General features: G+C 53.7%; 1 protein-coding gene across 2 annotated transcripts in view; it reads left to right on the forward strand.

Annotated features, from left to right (window-relative positions):
* WWP2 (WW domain containing E3 ubiquitin protein ligase 2) overlaps window positions 1–16,937 on the forward strand; it is a 181,896-nt gene extending 164,959 nt beyond the window's left edge. For both annotated transcript variants that reach the window (XM_012437474.3, XM_012437473.3), the window contains exons 11-24: window positions 831–885; window positions 4,989–5,070; window positions 5,646–5,774; window positions 6,990–7,065; window positions 7,346–7,417; window positions 7,648–7,736; window positions 9,790–9,949; window positions 11,687–11,820; window positions 12,154–12,294; window positions 12,972–13,092; window positions 13,548–13,652; window positions 15,394–15,490; window positions 15,708–15,780; window positions 16,035–16,937. In XM_012437474.3, the coding sequence (XP_012292897.1) occupies window positions 831–885; window positions 4,989–5,070; window positions 5,646–5,774; window positions 6,990–7,065; window positions 7,346–7,417; window positions 7,648–7,736; window positions 9,790–9,949; window positions 11,687–11,820; window positions 12,154–12,294; window positions 12,972–13,092; window positions 13,548–13,652; window positions 15,394–15,490; window positions 15,708–15,780; window positions 16,035–16,134 (1,434 nt within the window). In that variant the 3' untranslated portion in view covers window positions 16,135–16,937. The remainder of the gene's footprint in view (window positions 1–830; window positions 886–4,988; window positions 5,071–5,645; window positions 5,775–6,989; window positions 7,066–7,345; window positions 7,418–7,647; window positions 7,737–9,789; window positions 9,950–11,686; window positions 11,821–12,153; window positions 12,295–12,971; window positions 13,093–13,547; window positions 13,653–15,393; window positions 15,491–15,707; window positions 15,781–16,034) is intronic.
* Window positions 16,938–17,272: the final 335 nt, after the last annotated feature.

Below are 17,272 nucleotides of genomic sequence, written 5' to 3' on the forward strand. Positions count from 1 at the left end.
GGGCGCGGGGGGAGGGGGGAGTTCTAATGTAAACAGTGACCCTGAAGTCCTGGAGCCGGTTCCCCCTTCTTTCCCCTGCCTCCTCTTCTGTCTTGCTGCCCTGCTCCCAGCCCCCCACCCCCAGACAAACACAGAACACTGGGCAACTTCAGGTTCAGGCAGGGGAGGAATAAAGGTGCTTTGTGAAAGGAAGGAAAACATTTCCTGGGGGAGGTGAGGGCTTGGGGCATGAATGTGCCCTCAGTCTGGGTGGACGCTGCACACCCAGGAGGGAGGTGGCGGGGGACGCCGAGGTGGAGGGAGGAGGGCCAGGCCCCAGCCAGGAAGCTCTGGGCGTGGGCAGGGCTTGTGGGAATGATTTCATTGGAAAGGCCTGCGATATTTTTTCCCCTCCCGTGTGTGGTTCTTGGAGAAAGTTGGAGGTGGTGGTGATTTCAGTCGCCTTGGCCGCCTTGAGCCAGAGCTGAGCAGAGGCCCTGGGCCGAGCCTGCTTCCCCGGCCTTCCTGCCCTGCCGGGCCACTCCCGGCCGCCGCCACCCTGGCACACCTTCCCTGACGCACCTCCTCCTCCCCAGCACTCTTCCTTTTTCAAAACTCACTTGGGCTCTCCATGCGCAGGGTTCTTTTTTGGTTTTTCTGTAAAAAAAGGACAAAACAAAAAACAAAGACTTTTGAGGGGCGCAGATGCCACCTCAAGTGCCACTGCATTTCCTGCAAAGTGCTCAAATGTGGAAGCCAGTCGTTGGCTTTTTTATTTTTTATCGATTGATTTATTTTTTCACCCATGGCTTTTTGTAACCTCTGTGTTCTGCTGTGTTTCTTGTGTTTAGTCTTCGAGTGCTTCGACTGACCATGATCCCCTGGGCCCCCTCCCGCCTGGCTGGGGTAAGTACTGAGTTTTCTTCCCAGCCCTCGGCCTTCTGTCAGCCACGGTGCTCTGCCCTGTCCTCCCGCGTGCCTTCCTTCCCTGTTCCTGTCCCTCTGTTTTCCGTCTCTCCCCTCTCCAGCACACTCTCTGGGCATGCCCTGCCAGAGCAATTACAGGTGATGGAGCTGGGAGGCTGGGAAAGGAACCGAGCTCCACTGAAGCACTGTAGCGTCCACCCACCATCGCTAGAGGAGTGTGACCCTGAGAAAGACGTCCCCGAGCAGCTGGGGGACTGTTGTGTTTTGGTCTCTAGTTTCAAGGTGTCTGCTCCTGAGTCCATGCTACCACTAAGCTATTTTGACACTGTCTAACTCCGAAATGGGTTTGTTTCAGGTCCGTGACCATATGGTTGGAACGATCCACCTTAACAAATCTTTCATTGCAGCTGAGATGTTGGAGGACTTCGGTCTAATTTTGACTAATAGAAGCCACCTTTTAAGTTCTGACATAGCTGTGAAAGAGGCCAGAGGGAAGCAGATACGAGTTGAATGCCAGGTAGTGACTCTGGAAACACATCGCTGCTAGTTAATAACACCGTGTAGATTTCACCTCACCCTTGGGAGCCACCTCTTACCTCTCCCAAGCCCTTGATGTGATTTGGTGACAGTGAGTTAAGGGATGGACATCTGTGAGTTAGGAGAGATTAGGCTTCACGGCTATTCTAGGAAGGAGTACCCATGCAAAAAGGGTCATTAGAGATGATGAAGCTTAGCGCATCTTATAGAGAGAGCAGGGCAGCGTTTTATTTAATCTTGTAAGAGTTACTGGGAGTGGAAGAAGGCAGTTTCTGCAGGAACCAGCATGTGTTGAGTTTAATTTATTGGCTAGACCAGCAGAAGGTGGTTAGTGTTGGTTCGGTGGTGTTCACAGATGGTACGAAGCTGGGAGGGGATGCGCTTGACAGCACGGATGGTGGGGTGCATCCTGGGAAGCGGACAGTGATAGGATGGGCATCTGCTGCCCGGAAAGGTGCAGCTTTGGAGCTGGATCTTCTCAGTACAGACTCTTCTGCTCTCAGGTAGTCATTTAAGAGGTTGTGTCAACCGTCTTGTACCCACAGAGTACCAGTTAGTGAAAGGGCACTGTAGTCCAGAGTGCAGGAAGGACCTTCTGGTCCTTCTGGTGGGAGATATCATTTAATGAAGCTCCCACACATTTGTTACCTTTCATCTGGGGAATCCCTTACGCACATAGCTGCCCCACGTGGCTCCTTGAACCAAAGAAAGGTCACTGGTATCTCAGAGATTGGCAGCAAGTCCAACGTGAGAGGGTAAAGCTCTGAAGACCCCACCTCATCAGTAGGCAGGGGAAAGTGCGTCAGATTAGACAAGAATCTGTAATGGTGTTTGGTAGCCAGCGGCCTAGAAGCAGGGACCTGGAGTGTGTTTCAGGCTCTGTAGAGGCAGGTGGTTAGCCCAGCCAAGCGAGTTTTCATGCCAGTTCTGCTGAGTGATGGTCACCAGGTAAGCACGGCTGATGGAGACTTGAAAACAGCTGTCAATTGCTGAGTGTGGAAATATTTGAGATAGGAACGGAGGAGCCGTGGTCAGAGTCAATGCGGTTAATGAGCAATCAGAATAAACCCCACAAAACTGTCATAGTCCAAAATTAAGAGGAAGAACATTCTGGCTAAAGGCCAGAGCACCTTCCGAATCATAGATCCTTGGGGACCTGTGTTGGCTGCCCCAGGGCTGTGGCAGGAGCCACCTCTCCAGGACTCGCTGAGAATGAACAGAAAGAACAGCCAGACCAAGTGAGAATCGCACTGATCGGCAGCTTGCTGTCCGAGCCTGCTGATGTCCCTCTCTACTATCCCAGAAGAGACCCCGCATCTTCCCCACACTCTGCTCTAGGCTTCAGGACGCCTTGGGTTTAGATCCGCATCTGCCCTCAGCAGCCCTGACCCTGACCCTGTGGCTCAATACGTCTGAGTCCATTTGCTCCTATAATGAGGTCGAGCCAGGTGCTCCTTTAAGGTTTTTTCCAGGCCCCCGACTGAAACTGAATGCAGGGAGGCAGTCAGCTGGCCTTGGGAGGCCTCCATGCAGCAGCAGTGCCAGCAATGACAACACAAGCCTCAGGCCCGCTGGACAGATCCCCCCGGCCCTGTGGTTAGCCTTGGCTTTGACCCTTAACAGGGCGTACGTGGAGGATCTAGTTCAAAGCAGTAGCTTCTGGGCTGGGAGCAGCCCCTCTCCTGGAAGCCTGTTGGGAACCCTTCCTTCTGTGTGTTCTGAGGTGGTGGTAGCTCCGTAACAGTTCTGGGCACCTCCTGTTCTTTCTTTCCTGTTGTCTTTTTTTAATTTATTTTTTATTTATAAAATAGAGGTGAAGTCTCACCATGTTGCCCAGGCTGGTCTCCAACTCCTGGGCTCAAGCGATCCTCCTGCCTCAGCCTCTCAAAGTGCTGGGATGACAGGTGTGAGCCACCGCGCCCAGCCTGTCTTTGTTTTTATTTTATTTATTTGTTTTTCCCAGCTTTACTAAGGTGTGATTGGCAAATAATGTCTGTCTGTAAAATTTCAGTCAAGTCATAGATACCAGGTAAGGCAGCGAGTTGGAGGGAAACTGAGACCTTGGGCTGGTGTTGGGAGCATTGTATCCTGAGTCTTGGTGGGGCATGGGGAGGGGGATGGTGCTCTTCCCTGTTCTGCTCCTTTTTCAGCTTTCGGCTTCCCTGTAGCTTCTGGAACTGATGATTTTCATTTCTTTAATGTTGTCCTGTCATCGTAAAAGGAGAGCCATTAGCATCGTTTATTTTCAGGAGAGAAACAGATTTGAAGGCTCAGGAACTTCCTGGGAAAGGTCACCTCTTTTGGGCCAAGAGCTTTGCCCTGTTTTCCTCCTCCCCCCCGCCCCCCGTCTACCTGGAGTTGGGAGTTTATGCCTTTTAATCCCTCTTAAGGTCCAGAATCACCAACTAGGGTTGGGTCTGTCCCTGGAGCCCAGACTCCCACCTTGGGGACCCCAGAGCCCTCATCAGTGTGTCAGTAAAAGGCAAGAGATTGTTCAGAGCAGAGGAAAAGTGTATTTGTGACCCAGCCCCACTCCACAAACACTCCCCTATCGCTAAGCACAGACTTAGGTGTAAGAACAGGATGGGCAGGCCAGGCATGCTGGCTTATTACCTATAATCTCAGTACTTTGGGAGGCTGAGGCGGGAGGATCACTTGAGGCTAGGAGTTCAAGACCAGCCAGGACAACATCGAGAGACCCTGTCTTTATATAAAAAAGAAAGGCCGAGTGCGGTGGCTCACGCCTGTAATCCTAACACTTTGGGAGGCCGAGGCAGGTGGATTACTTGAGGTCAGGAATTTGAGACCAGCCTGGCCAACATGGTGAAACCCTGTCTCTTTAAAAAAAAAAAAAAAGATACATATCTAAGAACAGGCTGTGCAGTGTAAGTGTCCACAGCCCCAGGTTTTATTTTTTTGCTTATGAGCAAGAAAGAGGTGTGCTGGGATATGAGAGTTTTAGAACGAGACTTAGGCTATAAGCGGGAGAAGAGGGAGAACGTGGAGGCTGCAGGGCTGCAGGGTGCAGAGCACTGATCAGAGAGGTGTGAGGGAAAGGCAGCCACCCCGTAAGGACCATGCCCTGTGGGACAGAGGTGCCCGGGTCAGCTACATGCAGTGCAGAGGGTCCCAGGACCAGGGATCTGCCATGAGGGACTTGGGTGGGGGGCCTGGCTTGGTGGGGACTGCCCAGCTTCTGTGCTGCACACAGCTGGAAGCAATTATGCCTCTGGTTTGAGCTGTGCTGCTCCCTCCGGGTGGCCACACCACCCCCTCCCTCCAGCAAACCAACCAACCAAAGAAGTGCTTCATCTTGACTTGGAAATGTGTCACCCTCCTCCATCCCCCAACAAGGAAGGACCCTCTGTGTCCCTTTCCAGTGACAAGTGTGAGTGAGCGCGGCTTTGGCTGGTTCAACTTCTCTAACTGGCTGGCAACAGGGAGAGAAACTCAGACCCAGCACCCAGGAGGTGGGAGCCGAAGGGAAAGGACAGCAGCTCGCGATCTTTGAATCTGATGGTTCTCTCTTTCTTCTCACGTGGCAGAGAAGAGACAGGACAATGGACGGGTGTATTACGTGAACCATAACACTCGCACGACCCAGTGGGAGGACCCCCGGACCCAGGGGTGAGGACATGGGCTGGGAGGAGGGCTGGGCCGGGCTGGGTCTCTGTGCAGCTCCAGCATTGGGTAGGTGGCTTTGGACTGCATTGTCCCAGAGGGCTGATGTCAGGAACCTTTAGCCACACACAAGTGTCTTGAGACTCTCATGGTACAGATACGCTGTTGGCCTGATGAGAGCTTAAAAGTGGTTTCTTAAATAGATCTTCCTGGTGGAGGGAGGGCGGCTGGCTGGCAGGCGTTGCTGGTCTCTGTACTGATTGTGCAGGCTGCTGATAATTGGATTGCAAAATGGTTGAGGGTACCCTGGTCTCCCAATACCCCAAGTGAAGCAGGGCTGGGACATGAGGTATTTCAGGATTGCTGGTGACCATTCAATCCAATGCTATCCCTGCAGGGCTGGGTTTTTGGCCATGGGATAATAAATGACCTCTCTGTGCTGCAGAACTGTCCTCACAACTTGGGTCATGCATGTCCTCAAGCTCTGCAGAGACAAAGCCACACTTTGAGGACCCAGCCTCCAACCACCAAGGCCCAGAAGGTGGGGCCAGCCCTCTACCCCTTTCTTCCCATGTTTCCAGGATGATCCAGGAACCAGCTCTGCCTCCAGGATGGGAGATGAAATACACCAGCGAGGGGGTGCGATACTTTGTGGACCACAATACCCGCACCACCACCTTTAAGGATCCTCGCCCGGGGTTTGAGTCAGGGTAAGGACTTTGTGCAGGTAGCAGCAGCGTCCAGGAACAGAGCCCCGGCTATCCTTGCTCTGGCTCCGGCTCCGGGAGGCCCACTTTGGGTGGCCCCTGTGGTGCGTTCTGTTGCCCTTACTGCCCTCTAGTGGCCAATGTTGGTGTCTTGTTAAAGGGGATGGGAGGATAGCTTGAGCCCGGGAGTTTGCGACCAGCCTGGACAACATTCCTGCCTTTACAAGAATAAAAAGGATTAACCAGGCTGAGCAAGATGGCCAGACCCCATCTCTACAAAAAAAAAATTTTGAAATTAGCTGGATATGGTGGTGCACGCCTGTAGTCCCAGATACCTGGGAGGCTGAGGCAGGAGGGTCTCGAGCTCAGGAATTTGAGGCGGCAGTGAGCTACGATGGCACCAGTGCACTCCAGTTCAGGTGACAGAGTGAAACCCTATTTCTAAAAAATAATAAATTGGCTGGGTGCAATTGCTCACGCCTGTAATCCCAACACTTTGGGAGGCCGAGGTAGGCAGATTACGAGGTCAAGAGATTGAGACAGTCTTAGCCAACATGGTGAAACCCGTCTCTACTAAAAATACAAAAATTAGCTGGGTGTGGTGGCACATGCCTGTAGTCCCAGCTACACAGGAGGCTGAAGCACAGCTACACAGGAGGCTAAAGCAGGAGAATCGCTTGAACCCAGGAGGTGGAGGTTGCAATGAGCCAAGATCATGCCACTGCAGTCCCGCCTGGATACAGAGTGAGACTCAGTCTCCAAAAAAATTTAAAAATAATAATAAAATTAAAATTGGCTCAGTATGGTAGTACTCCTGTAGTCCTAGCTACTTGGAAGGCTGAGGCAGAGGATCGCTTAAGATCAGGAATTTGAGCCTGCAGTGAGCCATGATCACACCGCTGCACTGCAGCCTGGGTAACCGAGCAAGACCCTGTCTCTAGAAAATAAATAAACAAACAAATAAGATGGGATGGGGAGGAAGGGACTATCCTGTTTATACAGAGTAACAACAGTGTTGTTTCTCTAAAAGCAAGAGGTCTGGCTCTATTTCTAGATTTTCTTTTTTATTCTTCAAGGATCTTAATGACAGTCACTTCCTCGCCTTACATTACTCATCTTTACATTAACATAGCACCAGCTTTCTGTAGGGCTGACCAAGACAAGTTGTTCATTTTCTGAGAAATCGCATGAACCCCTGAACACCTTTGCTCTTCCCAGGACGAAGCAAGGTTCCCCTGGTGCTTATGACCGAAGTTTTCGGTGGAAGTATCACCAGTTCCGTTTCCTCTGCCATGTGAGTTCTGGGACTGGGGCTCCTGTGGCAATTGGGGTTATTGAGTTATTTCAGTCTGAGTTCCTGGCACAGCTGCAGGTATCGGAACGTTTGTATCTTAGGTGGGGGCAAGACAGCTGTTTAACTCTGAGCTGGCTGTCTCTAGGAAGCTAGTTTTCATTCCTAAGGGACACGCTCTCCCTTCCTGCTTCAGAAGGCTGGGGGATGCCTGTTCATACAGACAAGAGAACAGATATGATCACTTGAGGCTCCATTTGAAGTGATTTTCTTTTCTTTTCAGTCAAATGCCCTACCCAGCCACGTGAAGATCAGTGTTTCCAGGCAGACGCTTTTCGAAGATTCCTTCCAACAGGTTAGAGAATGATCATGGTGCCCGACACCCTCAGGGGCAGGCCGACGCCCTCCTCTCAGCACCCTGTCTCCTATCGCGTGACCCATTAAACCCACACTGTAGACGTTGCAGGGCATGGGTCTTGGTGCCTGTGTCTGCTGGAGAGTAGACCTTAGAGTTCCCTGTCCCTCCCGCCCCTGCCTGCCATGGAAGGGAGAGTAGCAGGCCGGCCCCATGCTCTGTATTCCTAGATCATGAACATGAAACCCTACGACCTGCGCCGTCGGCTCTACATCATCATGCGTGGCGAGGAGGGCCTGGACTATGGGGGCATCGCCAGGTGAGCTCGAGCGCCCCAGGAGGCTGCCCTGTACCCTGCTTCCCTAGGCTATGGTGTTCATGGCTGGAAAGCTGCCTGCCCCCTGCTTACATTCCCTCCCAAAGCTCTCCTGCGTCTTCAGGAGTGGGCACATTGTGGCACTCAAACTCCGTGAATCCATGTGGCCAGTCCCAATGGGCCTGAAGCAGGGGTCTGGGGTCCCCCGCTGGACTGGGCGTTAAGCCTTTAGTTACTGGATCATGAGGAGACAGAGGACTCCTGGGAGGGGTGAGAGCTCAGTACAGTGGCCCTGTTATCTACCAGTGTGCCATGTTTCTGTACTTCAAGAACCAGGCCAGCAGCATCTGGGCAGTGGTTGAATACCAGGGCCGTGTGGTCATCCATTAGAGTTGACCTTGCTCCCCTCCTCTTGAGGCAGCCAGGGCAGGTGAAATCAGGCGTCCCCGTGTGGATAAGCTGTCATGATCCACAGAGCCTTGAGCAGGGTTCTGCTGCATGGCATGTGCCTGGGGTCAGTAAAGAACGGCTTATGTCACCCTAAAAAGAGTCCACAGCAGCTGGTCTCAGTGGCTCATGCCTGTAATCCCAGCACTTTGGGAGGTCAAGGCGAGTGGATCACGAGGTCAGTAGTTCGAGACCAGCCTGGCCAACATGGTGAAACCCCGTCTCTACTAAAAATACAAAAATTAGCTGGGCATGGTGGCGGATGCCTGTAATCCCAGCTACTCGGAAGGCTGAGGCAGGAGAATCACTTGAACCTGGGAGGTAGAGGTTGCAGTGAGCCAAGACCGCACCATTGCACTCCAGCCTGGGCAACAGAGTGAGACTCTGTTGAGTCCAAAGCATTGTCTTGCCTTCACGCCTGTCCACCCACAAAAGTTAACAGCCCTCTGGGAAGTGCCGTCTTGGACAACAGGGCAGAAGGGCCCCAGCAGAGAGGGAGCGCCTTGGCCTGTGGTGACCTCTCTGCTCGCGACCTCTCCCTGTGTGGCCATGTCTTCTCGCTTGGTGTCGGGTTAACTTGCTCCTGGTCCTCTGCTCAGTGGTGGCGTTGCCTTCTGCGCTGGCCCCGTGGATGGATTGTTCCTTTTTTCCGTGGTGACCTCCTCTCCAGGCTCTGCTTGGTGGGCTTCTGGTGTGGCCGCGCCCTGTGTGTGTCTCTCTCTGTGTCCTGCCAGTGGTTTTACCCTATGGTAGGTTACGTCATGCTGTTCTACCACAGGGTAGAACCACGGACAGGATACCGGGGCACCCTCTGCATCGAAGGACTCCTCGTCTGCCCAGCCACAAACAGCCCAGCGGCCGGGGACTGGCCCCCTTGGGATGTCCCCTGGCTGGTTTAGCTCAAGCCCGAAAGGACTCTGAATTCATGCCTGAGGCTCACACCCAGGGCATGGGTGTTGGTTCTGATGAATGCGTGGAAGTGTGGGCACGGGTGTGGTGTGGGGGGTCTGGAGGTGAAGGGAGGGCAAAGTGTAACAGAAGTGAGATGCCTATGGCATAGCTGTGGGAGCGAGGTTTCTAATTGGAAGACAGTACGGATGACATTTTCATGGATCAGGATTGGGAATGTGCTGCTGTGTATTTATGTTATGTTGCCCGTCCAGGGAGAGTGGAAACAGGGTCGTTGCTATTTAAACAGAACCTTTGCAGAAAGAATATTGTAATAAACATGCATCGTGTCCTTGTGCAGTGCACAGCCTATGCAGCTGAGCATGGTGACCCAGGGTACAAGGACCCCCTTTACCATTAGACACTCTGGATGTTGTGATGTAAAGTCTCGGAACACATCACCTGGGAACCGACAGGCACACATTTTCCCGAACCTCATCCTCAAATGCACTTGCCACCCTAGTTCACCGTAGGTCTCAGCCTGCCCTGTTCACTGATCAGCTGTTCATATAGGTTAGCCTGGGCACTTGTCACAGGGCTGGACTCCCTGGGACACGTGTCCCCAGACTACCTGAGACACAATGGCGGAGAGTCACAGCTCCTGTGCAGATGTGCACAAAGGGACCTGTTATTCTTGTCTTTTCTTTCTCTTCCTTCACAGAGAGTGGTTTTTCCTCCTGTCTCACGAGGTGCTCAACCCTATGTATTGTTTATTTGAATATGCCGGGAAAAACAATTACTGCCTGCAGATCAACCCCGCCTCCTCCATCAACCCCGACCACCTCACGTACTTCCGCTTTATCGGCAGATTCATCGCAATGGTAAGGGGACCCCAGGGGAATCTGCTCTGACTCTGAGACCTCCAGGAAGGGGCAGCATTGGAGGAGACCCTGGGCCTGTTCACCAGGAGGCAACGTGGCATGAATAGCAGCCCCTGTGGACTGGCATGCCTTCTCTTATCCCACCCTTCACCCCCATAGAACTCGTAACCTAAAAATGCAAAAAGCTTCAGGCACAGTGGTGCGTGCCTGTAGTCCCAGCTACTCGGGAGGCTGAGGCTGGAGGACAGCTTGAGCCCAGGAGTTCTGGGCTGTAGTGCACTATGCTGATCAGGTGTCCACACTAAGTTTGGCATCAATATGGTGACCTCCCGGGAGCTGGGGACCACCAGGTTGTCTAAGGAGGGGCCCAGGTCAGAAATGGAGCAGGTCAAAACTCCCGTGCTGATCAATAGTGGGATCACACCTGTGAATAGACACTGCACTCCAGCCTGGGCAACATAGCGAGACTCTGTCTCTAAAAATAGAATGCAAAAAGCTCGAGGGAGCTCTGGAGAAACCAGAGCTTTCTCAGTGGCTGCCATATAGGTAGTGAAGTTTCCATGTTGCTTTGTATAGGACTTGTCAAGAGAAAGCCAGGGTCTCGGGGCCACAGACTTCACTGAACATTAAATGTGTGCTCTGTTGAGGGCCTTGGGATGACAGGGCTGAGTGAAACCATAACTGCCCACCTGCTGCCTGTCTCTGGGAGGTGACACTGACCCGGCATTTGGGAATGTCCCACTGAGACACTAAGCCTTCTGGAAGGACATTTGGAATCAACGCTAGCTTAGAACGAAACCCTGGCAGACCGGCTGGTGCCGGGTGTAGGGACATCTGTTGGAATGTGGGCCATTTTTGGAGAGGGGCGTCACAGCATCGCATCTGTGTTTAACTGGAAAGAGGGACACGGTGTGAATATGGAAAGGGAGGTCCTGCCACGTGCCCTCTGTTGAGGGTCTTAGGAGTGTGAGAACCTGGTTGAAAAGCGGGGCCCATGGGAGCGACAGCTTGGAAGCTACATTCATAGCTTGAGATGTTTCAATTCTCACTTTCCTTCGCCCCTTCCCCTGCCCTCCTGAGTGTACCGCCCAGCTCCCCTGTTAAGAGGACCCAAGCTCCCCAGGAGCCTGTGACTAAATATGGCCCTTCCCATCGTCTGGGAGTTCTTGGCCAAGGTGCTGGGCTGTGGAAGTGGGCACATTCTTCCCAGGTCCAGAGACCCGCCTGGCCCAGCAGCCAACAGGACAGACCGGTAAAACCCTAGACTATTACTCACCATTGGCCGCCAGCTCTCGCCGTCAGCGGTGTCTGCATTATTTTTGGCTGTCATTGCCACCCGCCCTGAGCGCCAGTGAGTCAGGGCTGCTGCCACCTGGAGCTGTTTGGAGCAAGCCTTTTCCGTGAGCGCGGGACAGATCTCTGCTAGCCTGGGGCCAGCCGGCCAGTGCATGGGGCAGATGAGGGCCCGAACATAGGTACTGGCGCCTGCTGGCTCCGCCCAGTCCCTGAACTCTGCAGGGCAGGGTGGAGGCCACCTGCAGGTACAAGTCAGGACAAAGGTGTCCTTTACTCCCCAGGCCCTCCCACTGTGCCCCTGAGGCAGCTGCTGCTGCGATTCTGTCAGGGAAGGAAGGCGAAGGTGGGTGCCTATAGTGGGGTTTGATGTGGAGCATCCGAGAGCCGGTCTGGTGGTGCCCAGGGAAGCCAAAGCTCTGTGCTGTGCCTCTTCCTTCCCAGGCGCTGTACCATGGAAAGTTCATTGACACGGGCTTCACCCTCCCTTTCTACAAGCGGATGCTCAACAAGAGACCAACCCTGAAAGACCTGGAGTCCATCGACCCCGAGTTCTACAACTCCATTGTCTGGATCAAGTGAGCTCCCTGCCCTCGCCCCCTCCCTCACCCCACTGCACTGATAGGAGGACGTCTCTGGGTGGGGAGTAGATGCGATGGCCGGGATTTTGTCTGCCAGAGTGGCCCCTGCACTCTCATGCAGCTTTTATAAGAGCTTGTGGAGAGAAATGCCCTCTGGGTCCCCTGTGGACAGTTCTAGAATCCTCTCCTTGAGTCAGGGAGCTGTCGCTTGTCACTCTTCCGGATTCTAGGCCACTTGTGAGCCCTTGGTGTCCCACGGGCAACAAAGCAGGACCCAGGAAAGACCCCGCCACGACAGACATCTCCCCGCTTGGTCTCCTGTGCCCCCAGAGAGAACAACCTGGAAGAGTGTGGCCTGGAACTGTACTTCATCCAGGACATGGAGATCCTGGGCAAGGTGACGACCCACGAGCTGAAGGAGGGCGGCGAGAGCATCCGGGTTACGGAAGAGAACAAGGAAGAGTACATCATGTGAGTCTCAGGTGCCGGGGGACTCTGCTTCAGGGGTGGCAGGAGACCTAGCGGGTTGCAGAGAAAGATGGGCCACTACCTGTGGCCCACAGGTCACTGTAAATCCAGGACTCTGCCATTTGCATCTACCTCGATGGTGGCTGCTGGCGGCCAGTCACACGACAGCACGAGCTGGGGGAGCCAGAGCTGAGGTCCTAGTTACCGGCTCCAAGCTGCGCTTTTTCGCCACGTGGGAGACTTCAAGCCTGCTGGGCGGAATTTCTTTGAAGTCACATCAAGCCGAGCTGTCTGCATCTTTCTGCGGGCAGAAAGGATCTCTGTGGCCTGTGTGCCTAGACCCACTGTCTCCTGTGTGCCCGTTCTCCATGCCTGTTCCTCAGGTCTCTTGGTGTAGGCTTTTTATCTCCATGCTTCCATACGTCTGAGGTTCAGGTGGTGCTCGGGGCAGGAGCAGGAGGAGGTGGTGGTGAGGATGGTTTCAAAGACTCAGCTGTCTGCAGGTCACTGTGAGGTCCTCAGGGCCGCACTCTGGGGCCTCCAGCAGGCTCGGTCTGGGTGTGCAAAGTCAGTTCTGCTAATCCGGTGGTCCTGTGTAGGTCCAGGCCACGTGGCCTGGCTGGGAACTGCCCCCGAGCCATGAGTCTCAGGCTCTACTCATGGCTGGTCTTTGGTCTCAGGCTGCTGACCGACTGGCGTTTCACCCGAGGCGTGGAAGAGCAGACCAAAGCCTTCCTGGATGGCTTCAATGAAGTGGCCCCACTGGAGTGGCTTCGCTACTTTGATGAGAAAGAGCTGGAGGTAAGCATCTGAGGTTGCTGGGACCCTGAGCCCCTGCTTCTGGGGCGATCCTGCTCTGTGATATGCTCACTGTGTACCCACAGACACTCACCAATAAAACTCCCACTTCGGCAGGGCAGATGGGTTTGATTTGGGATCTCAGAACCCATCCTTTTCTAGACACTTGTTTCAAGAAAGTAGAAACTTTGGGAGGCTGAGGCAAGAGAATCGCTTGAACCTGGGAGGTGGAGGTTACAGTGAGCTGAGATCATGCCACTGCACTCCAGCCTGGTGACAGAGCGAGACTCTATCTCAAAAAAAAAAAAAAGAAAAGAAAAAGGGACTTACATTACCCATATGATTAACACTGACACCAAAAATAGCTAGTTGAAGATGTTTGGGGCAGTGTCACATGCTGGCGAGTGGCCGATGGGTAGGAAGGGACCGCTAGGGGTGCTGACTCCTTCTCTCCCCAGCTGATGCTGTGCGGCATGCAAGAGATAGACATGAGCGACTGGCAGAAGAACACCATCTACCGGCACTACACCAAGAACAGCAAGCAGATCCAGTGGTTCTGGCAGGTGCGTCCTGGGGCCCAGGCTTTGGCAGGGACATTTGGGCCATCAGCCAAAGGAAACGGGTCCTGAGGAGACCTCATGCGCAAGGACCTTCAGCTTTGACTCAGTCCTCACCTCCCATAACTTGCAAAAGGAGACGATACACCAGCCTTGGGATGAACGGGGACAGTTCTAGTGGAGTGGTGGCCAGCGCGTGTGACAGGAGGTTGTCAGCCTTGGACCAGCTGGTGTGCAGGGACAGACCTGCAGGCAGATGGCACCTGCCACTGACTGAGAGGTCCCCTGCCAGCCAGATGGGACAGGAAGGCAGGGTTTGGCTCCAGAAAACAGAAAGAACTGTCATCCTACGTATAATTAATGTGTTGATTCCTTAATATGTATGGGTTTTGTTGTTGTTATGAAGTATAGCATACAAAAAACCATAACTATTACAGATATTCTTAGTGTATGTCTGTGTGCATATGTATGTATACAAACTTTTTGTAGAGGTGAAATTTGTATACCACAATTAACTATTACATTTTTTTTTCAATAGAAGACAGGGTCTTGCTATGTTGCCCAGCCTGGTGCTGAACTCCTGGGCTCAAGCTGTCCTCCCATCTCAGCCTCCCAAAGTGCTGGGATTACAGGCGTGAGCCACTGTGCCTAACCCGTTTAAGTTTTTTAAGATACACAATTTATAATACAGTAAACTTGGTACCAGGAAGTGGGTACTGCTATACATAACACCCAAAAATGTGGAAGTGACTTTGGAAAAAAAAAAGATACAGCTGGGTGCAGCGGCTCACGCCTGTAATCCCAGCACTTTGGGAGGCCGAGGCGGGTGGATCACGAGGTCAAGAGATCGAGACCATCCTGGTCAACGGAGTAGTGAAACACCGTCTCTACTAATACAAAAAAAATTAGCTGGGCATGGTGGCACGTGCCTGTAATCCCAGCTACTCAGGAGGCTGAGGCAGGAGAATTGCCTGAACCCAGGAGGCGGAGGTTGCGGTGAGCCGAGATCGCGCCATTGCACTCCAGCCTGGGTAACAAGAGCGAAACTCCGTCTCAAAAAAAAAAAAAAAAAAAAGATACACAATTCAGTGACTTTCCACTTGGGATTCCTTGGCTTCCCACCCAGGCTGAGGTGGGTGGATCACTTGAGATCAGGAGTTTAAGACCAGCTTGGCCAACATAGTAAAACCTCCTTTCTACTAAAAATACAAAAAAATTAGTTGAGCATGGTGGCAGGTACCCGTAATCCCAACTCCTTGGTAGGCTGATGCATGAGAATCACTGAAACCTGGGAGGTGGAGGCTGCAGTGAACTGAGATTGCGCCACTGTAATCCAGCCTGTGCAACAGAGTAGTGGCTTCCGGTACGTTCACAGTGTTATGCACCTGTCACCACTAATTCCAGAACATTTCGTCTCCCCAGAAAGCAGCCTTCTACCCATTAAGCAGCCACTCCCATCTTGAGTCTGTTCCTAAAAAGCAGATCTTGGGTGGAAAGAGAATACCAGGCCCGAGGTGTCCCTGAGACCCAGAGATGTCCCATGGACTGGTGGGAATCTTCTGCAAACACATTCTCTTAGCAAAAGCCCTTCCGGGGTTTCTCAGGTTGGAGGCTGTCACCGCCTGCCCAACCTGGCTTTGTGTTCTCAGCCCCAAAGAGGGGCCCCGCTGACCTGGAGAGCTCCTCATTAGGGTGAAGTGCTGGGCGCGGGGGCCGCCTGACTGTGCCTTGACTTGCGGAGTTGCAGGTGGTGAAGGAGATGGACAACGAGAAGAGGATTCGGCTGCTGCAGTTTGTTACCGGGACCTGCCGCCTGCCCGTCGGGGGATTTGCCGAACTCATCGGTACGTGTTCCCTTGCCCTCTGGTGCCCTGGCTGGCAGTGAGGACACCTCAGAGGGAGGGGAGACCTGGTGTCTTCCTGGAAGCAGGTCAGCGGGATGGGGAAGAGCTGTGGCCTCTGCATCCTGGAGCCAAGCCTGTCTGTGGGTGGAGCTGGAGGGTCCTGCTTTGGGACGGGACGTCTCTGTTGACATCCGATGTGTTTTGCCTTGGATCACAGGTAGCAATGGACCACAGAAGTTTTGCATTGACAAGGTTGGCAAGGAAAGCTGGCTGCCCAGAAGCCACACCTGGTGAGCCTGCTGGTATTACTGGGAGGTCAGAGATCCTCAGACTTGATGAGCTCCTGGGGCAGCCCAGTGGGTATAGCAGCTGCATAGCCTCGAGTCTGGCAATGTTTGCATGGCCCTAGGGTACTGGGTTGGAGAGATGGGACTGTGATGGGCATCTGATGTACCACGTTTTACATATGCAACACTTCTGTTCCGGTAGTCCAGGAGCTTCTGGCCTCCTGGGGCTGACCGGCCCGCTTCCCTCCTCTCTTTAGCTTCAACCGTCTGGATCTCCCACCCTACAAGAGCTATGAACAGCTGAGAGAGAAGCTGCTGTATGCCATTGAGGAGACCGAGGGCTTCGGACAGGAGTAACCAAGGCTGCCCCTCCCACGTCCCCCAACACACATGTAGTCCTGAGTCCTCCCTGCCTGAGAGGCCACTGGCCCCGCAGCCCTCGGGAGACCCCCGTGGATGTGGCCCTGTGTGGGACCACACCGTCATCTCGCAGCTGGCAGAAGAGCCTGATCCTAGGAGGCCCTTCAGTTCCCCCACCCACGGAGGGCAGTCTGGAATAAAGCCCCCTAGTTGCCTTTGCCCTACCCTTGCAAAGTTCCAGAGGGCTGACCCTCTTTACAAAACTCCCCCCCTCCCCTGGGCCCCACGCTGGGTGTGTGTGAGTGTGGAAGGGAAGGTGTTGCTTCCCCACAGGCTGTGGCAGAGGCCTGAGACCTCATGGGCTAGTTTGGCGAGGAGACTGGCCATTGAGGGTGGCTGTTCTGGAATGAGAGAGCCAGGGGTCTTTGCCAACGAAGGAGGTTCTGCCTGTAATTGAGCCTCTGTGATGATCGAGATGAAGTAAGGGTCCAAGGGAGAGGATCCTGGAGCAAGGCTGTCTCTGCCTCCCTCCCTAGCAGGCGCCAGCCATGGAGGCTGAGTTGCAGGACGTATGCCGGCCAGTTCATTCACTCTCAGCAAATGAAGGTTTGTCTAAACTGCCTGGGTATCCGTGGACAGAAACAGCAAACTCTCCCAGCCTTTCTTTGTCCATTTATAAACTTGAAGCATTTGCGTTGTAGGGTTGCTTTTTGTTTTTTTTGCTGCTGTCACTTTCTGTCCAGGAGCTGGCACCCCAGGGGTCGAAGAGTTTCCCAGACAGCTGCTCCTCTCAGGAACCCACATGGCGGTTCCAGCGCAGCCTCACAGGGACCTCACCCCTGAGACTGGCACAGTGGGAGGGGTTGGGGTCCCAAGCGCCACTCCCAGCCTTGCCGCCTTCGATAGAGAAGAAATCCCTTTGCTAGATAGGGTCCCCTGGGCAGCCCCCAGTGTTGGGACACAGGGTCTGGCTGTGGAGCTCCCCTGCCAGCCCCTGGAGCTCCACGTGGGCCTGTTCGTCCCCTGTTCAGAATGGAGTGCGGCCCGGCCAGCAGAAAGTGTTCATTCTGCATAGGTTCGAGGCTTTATCAGCGCACAGGACATGAAAACCAGCAGAAAGGCCCTGAGCTGCTGC

The sequence above is a fragment of the Aotus nancymaae genome, unplaced genomic scaffold (genome assembly GCF_030222135.1).
Source record: "Aotus nancymaae isolate 86718 unplaced genomic scaffold, 86718_ANA_hifiasm-v0.15.2.pri h1tg000030l, whole genome shotgun sequence".
Lineage (NCBI taxonomy): Eukaryota > Metazoa > Chordata > Mammalia > Primates > Aotidae > Aotus > Aotus nancymaae.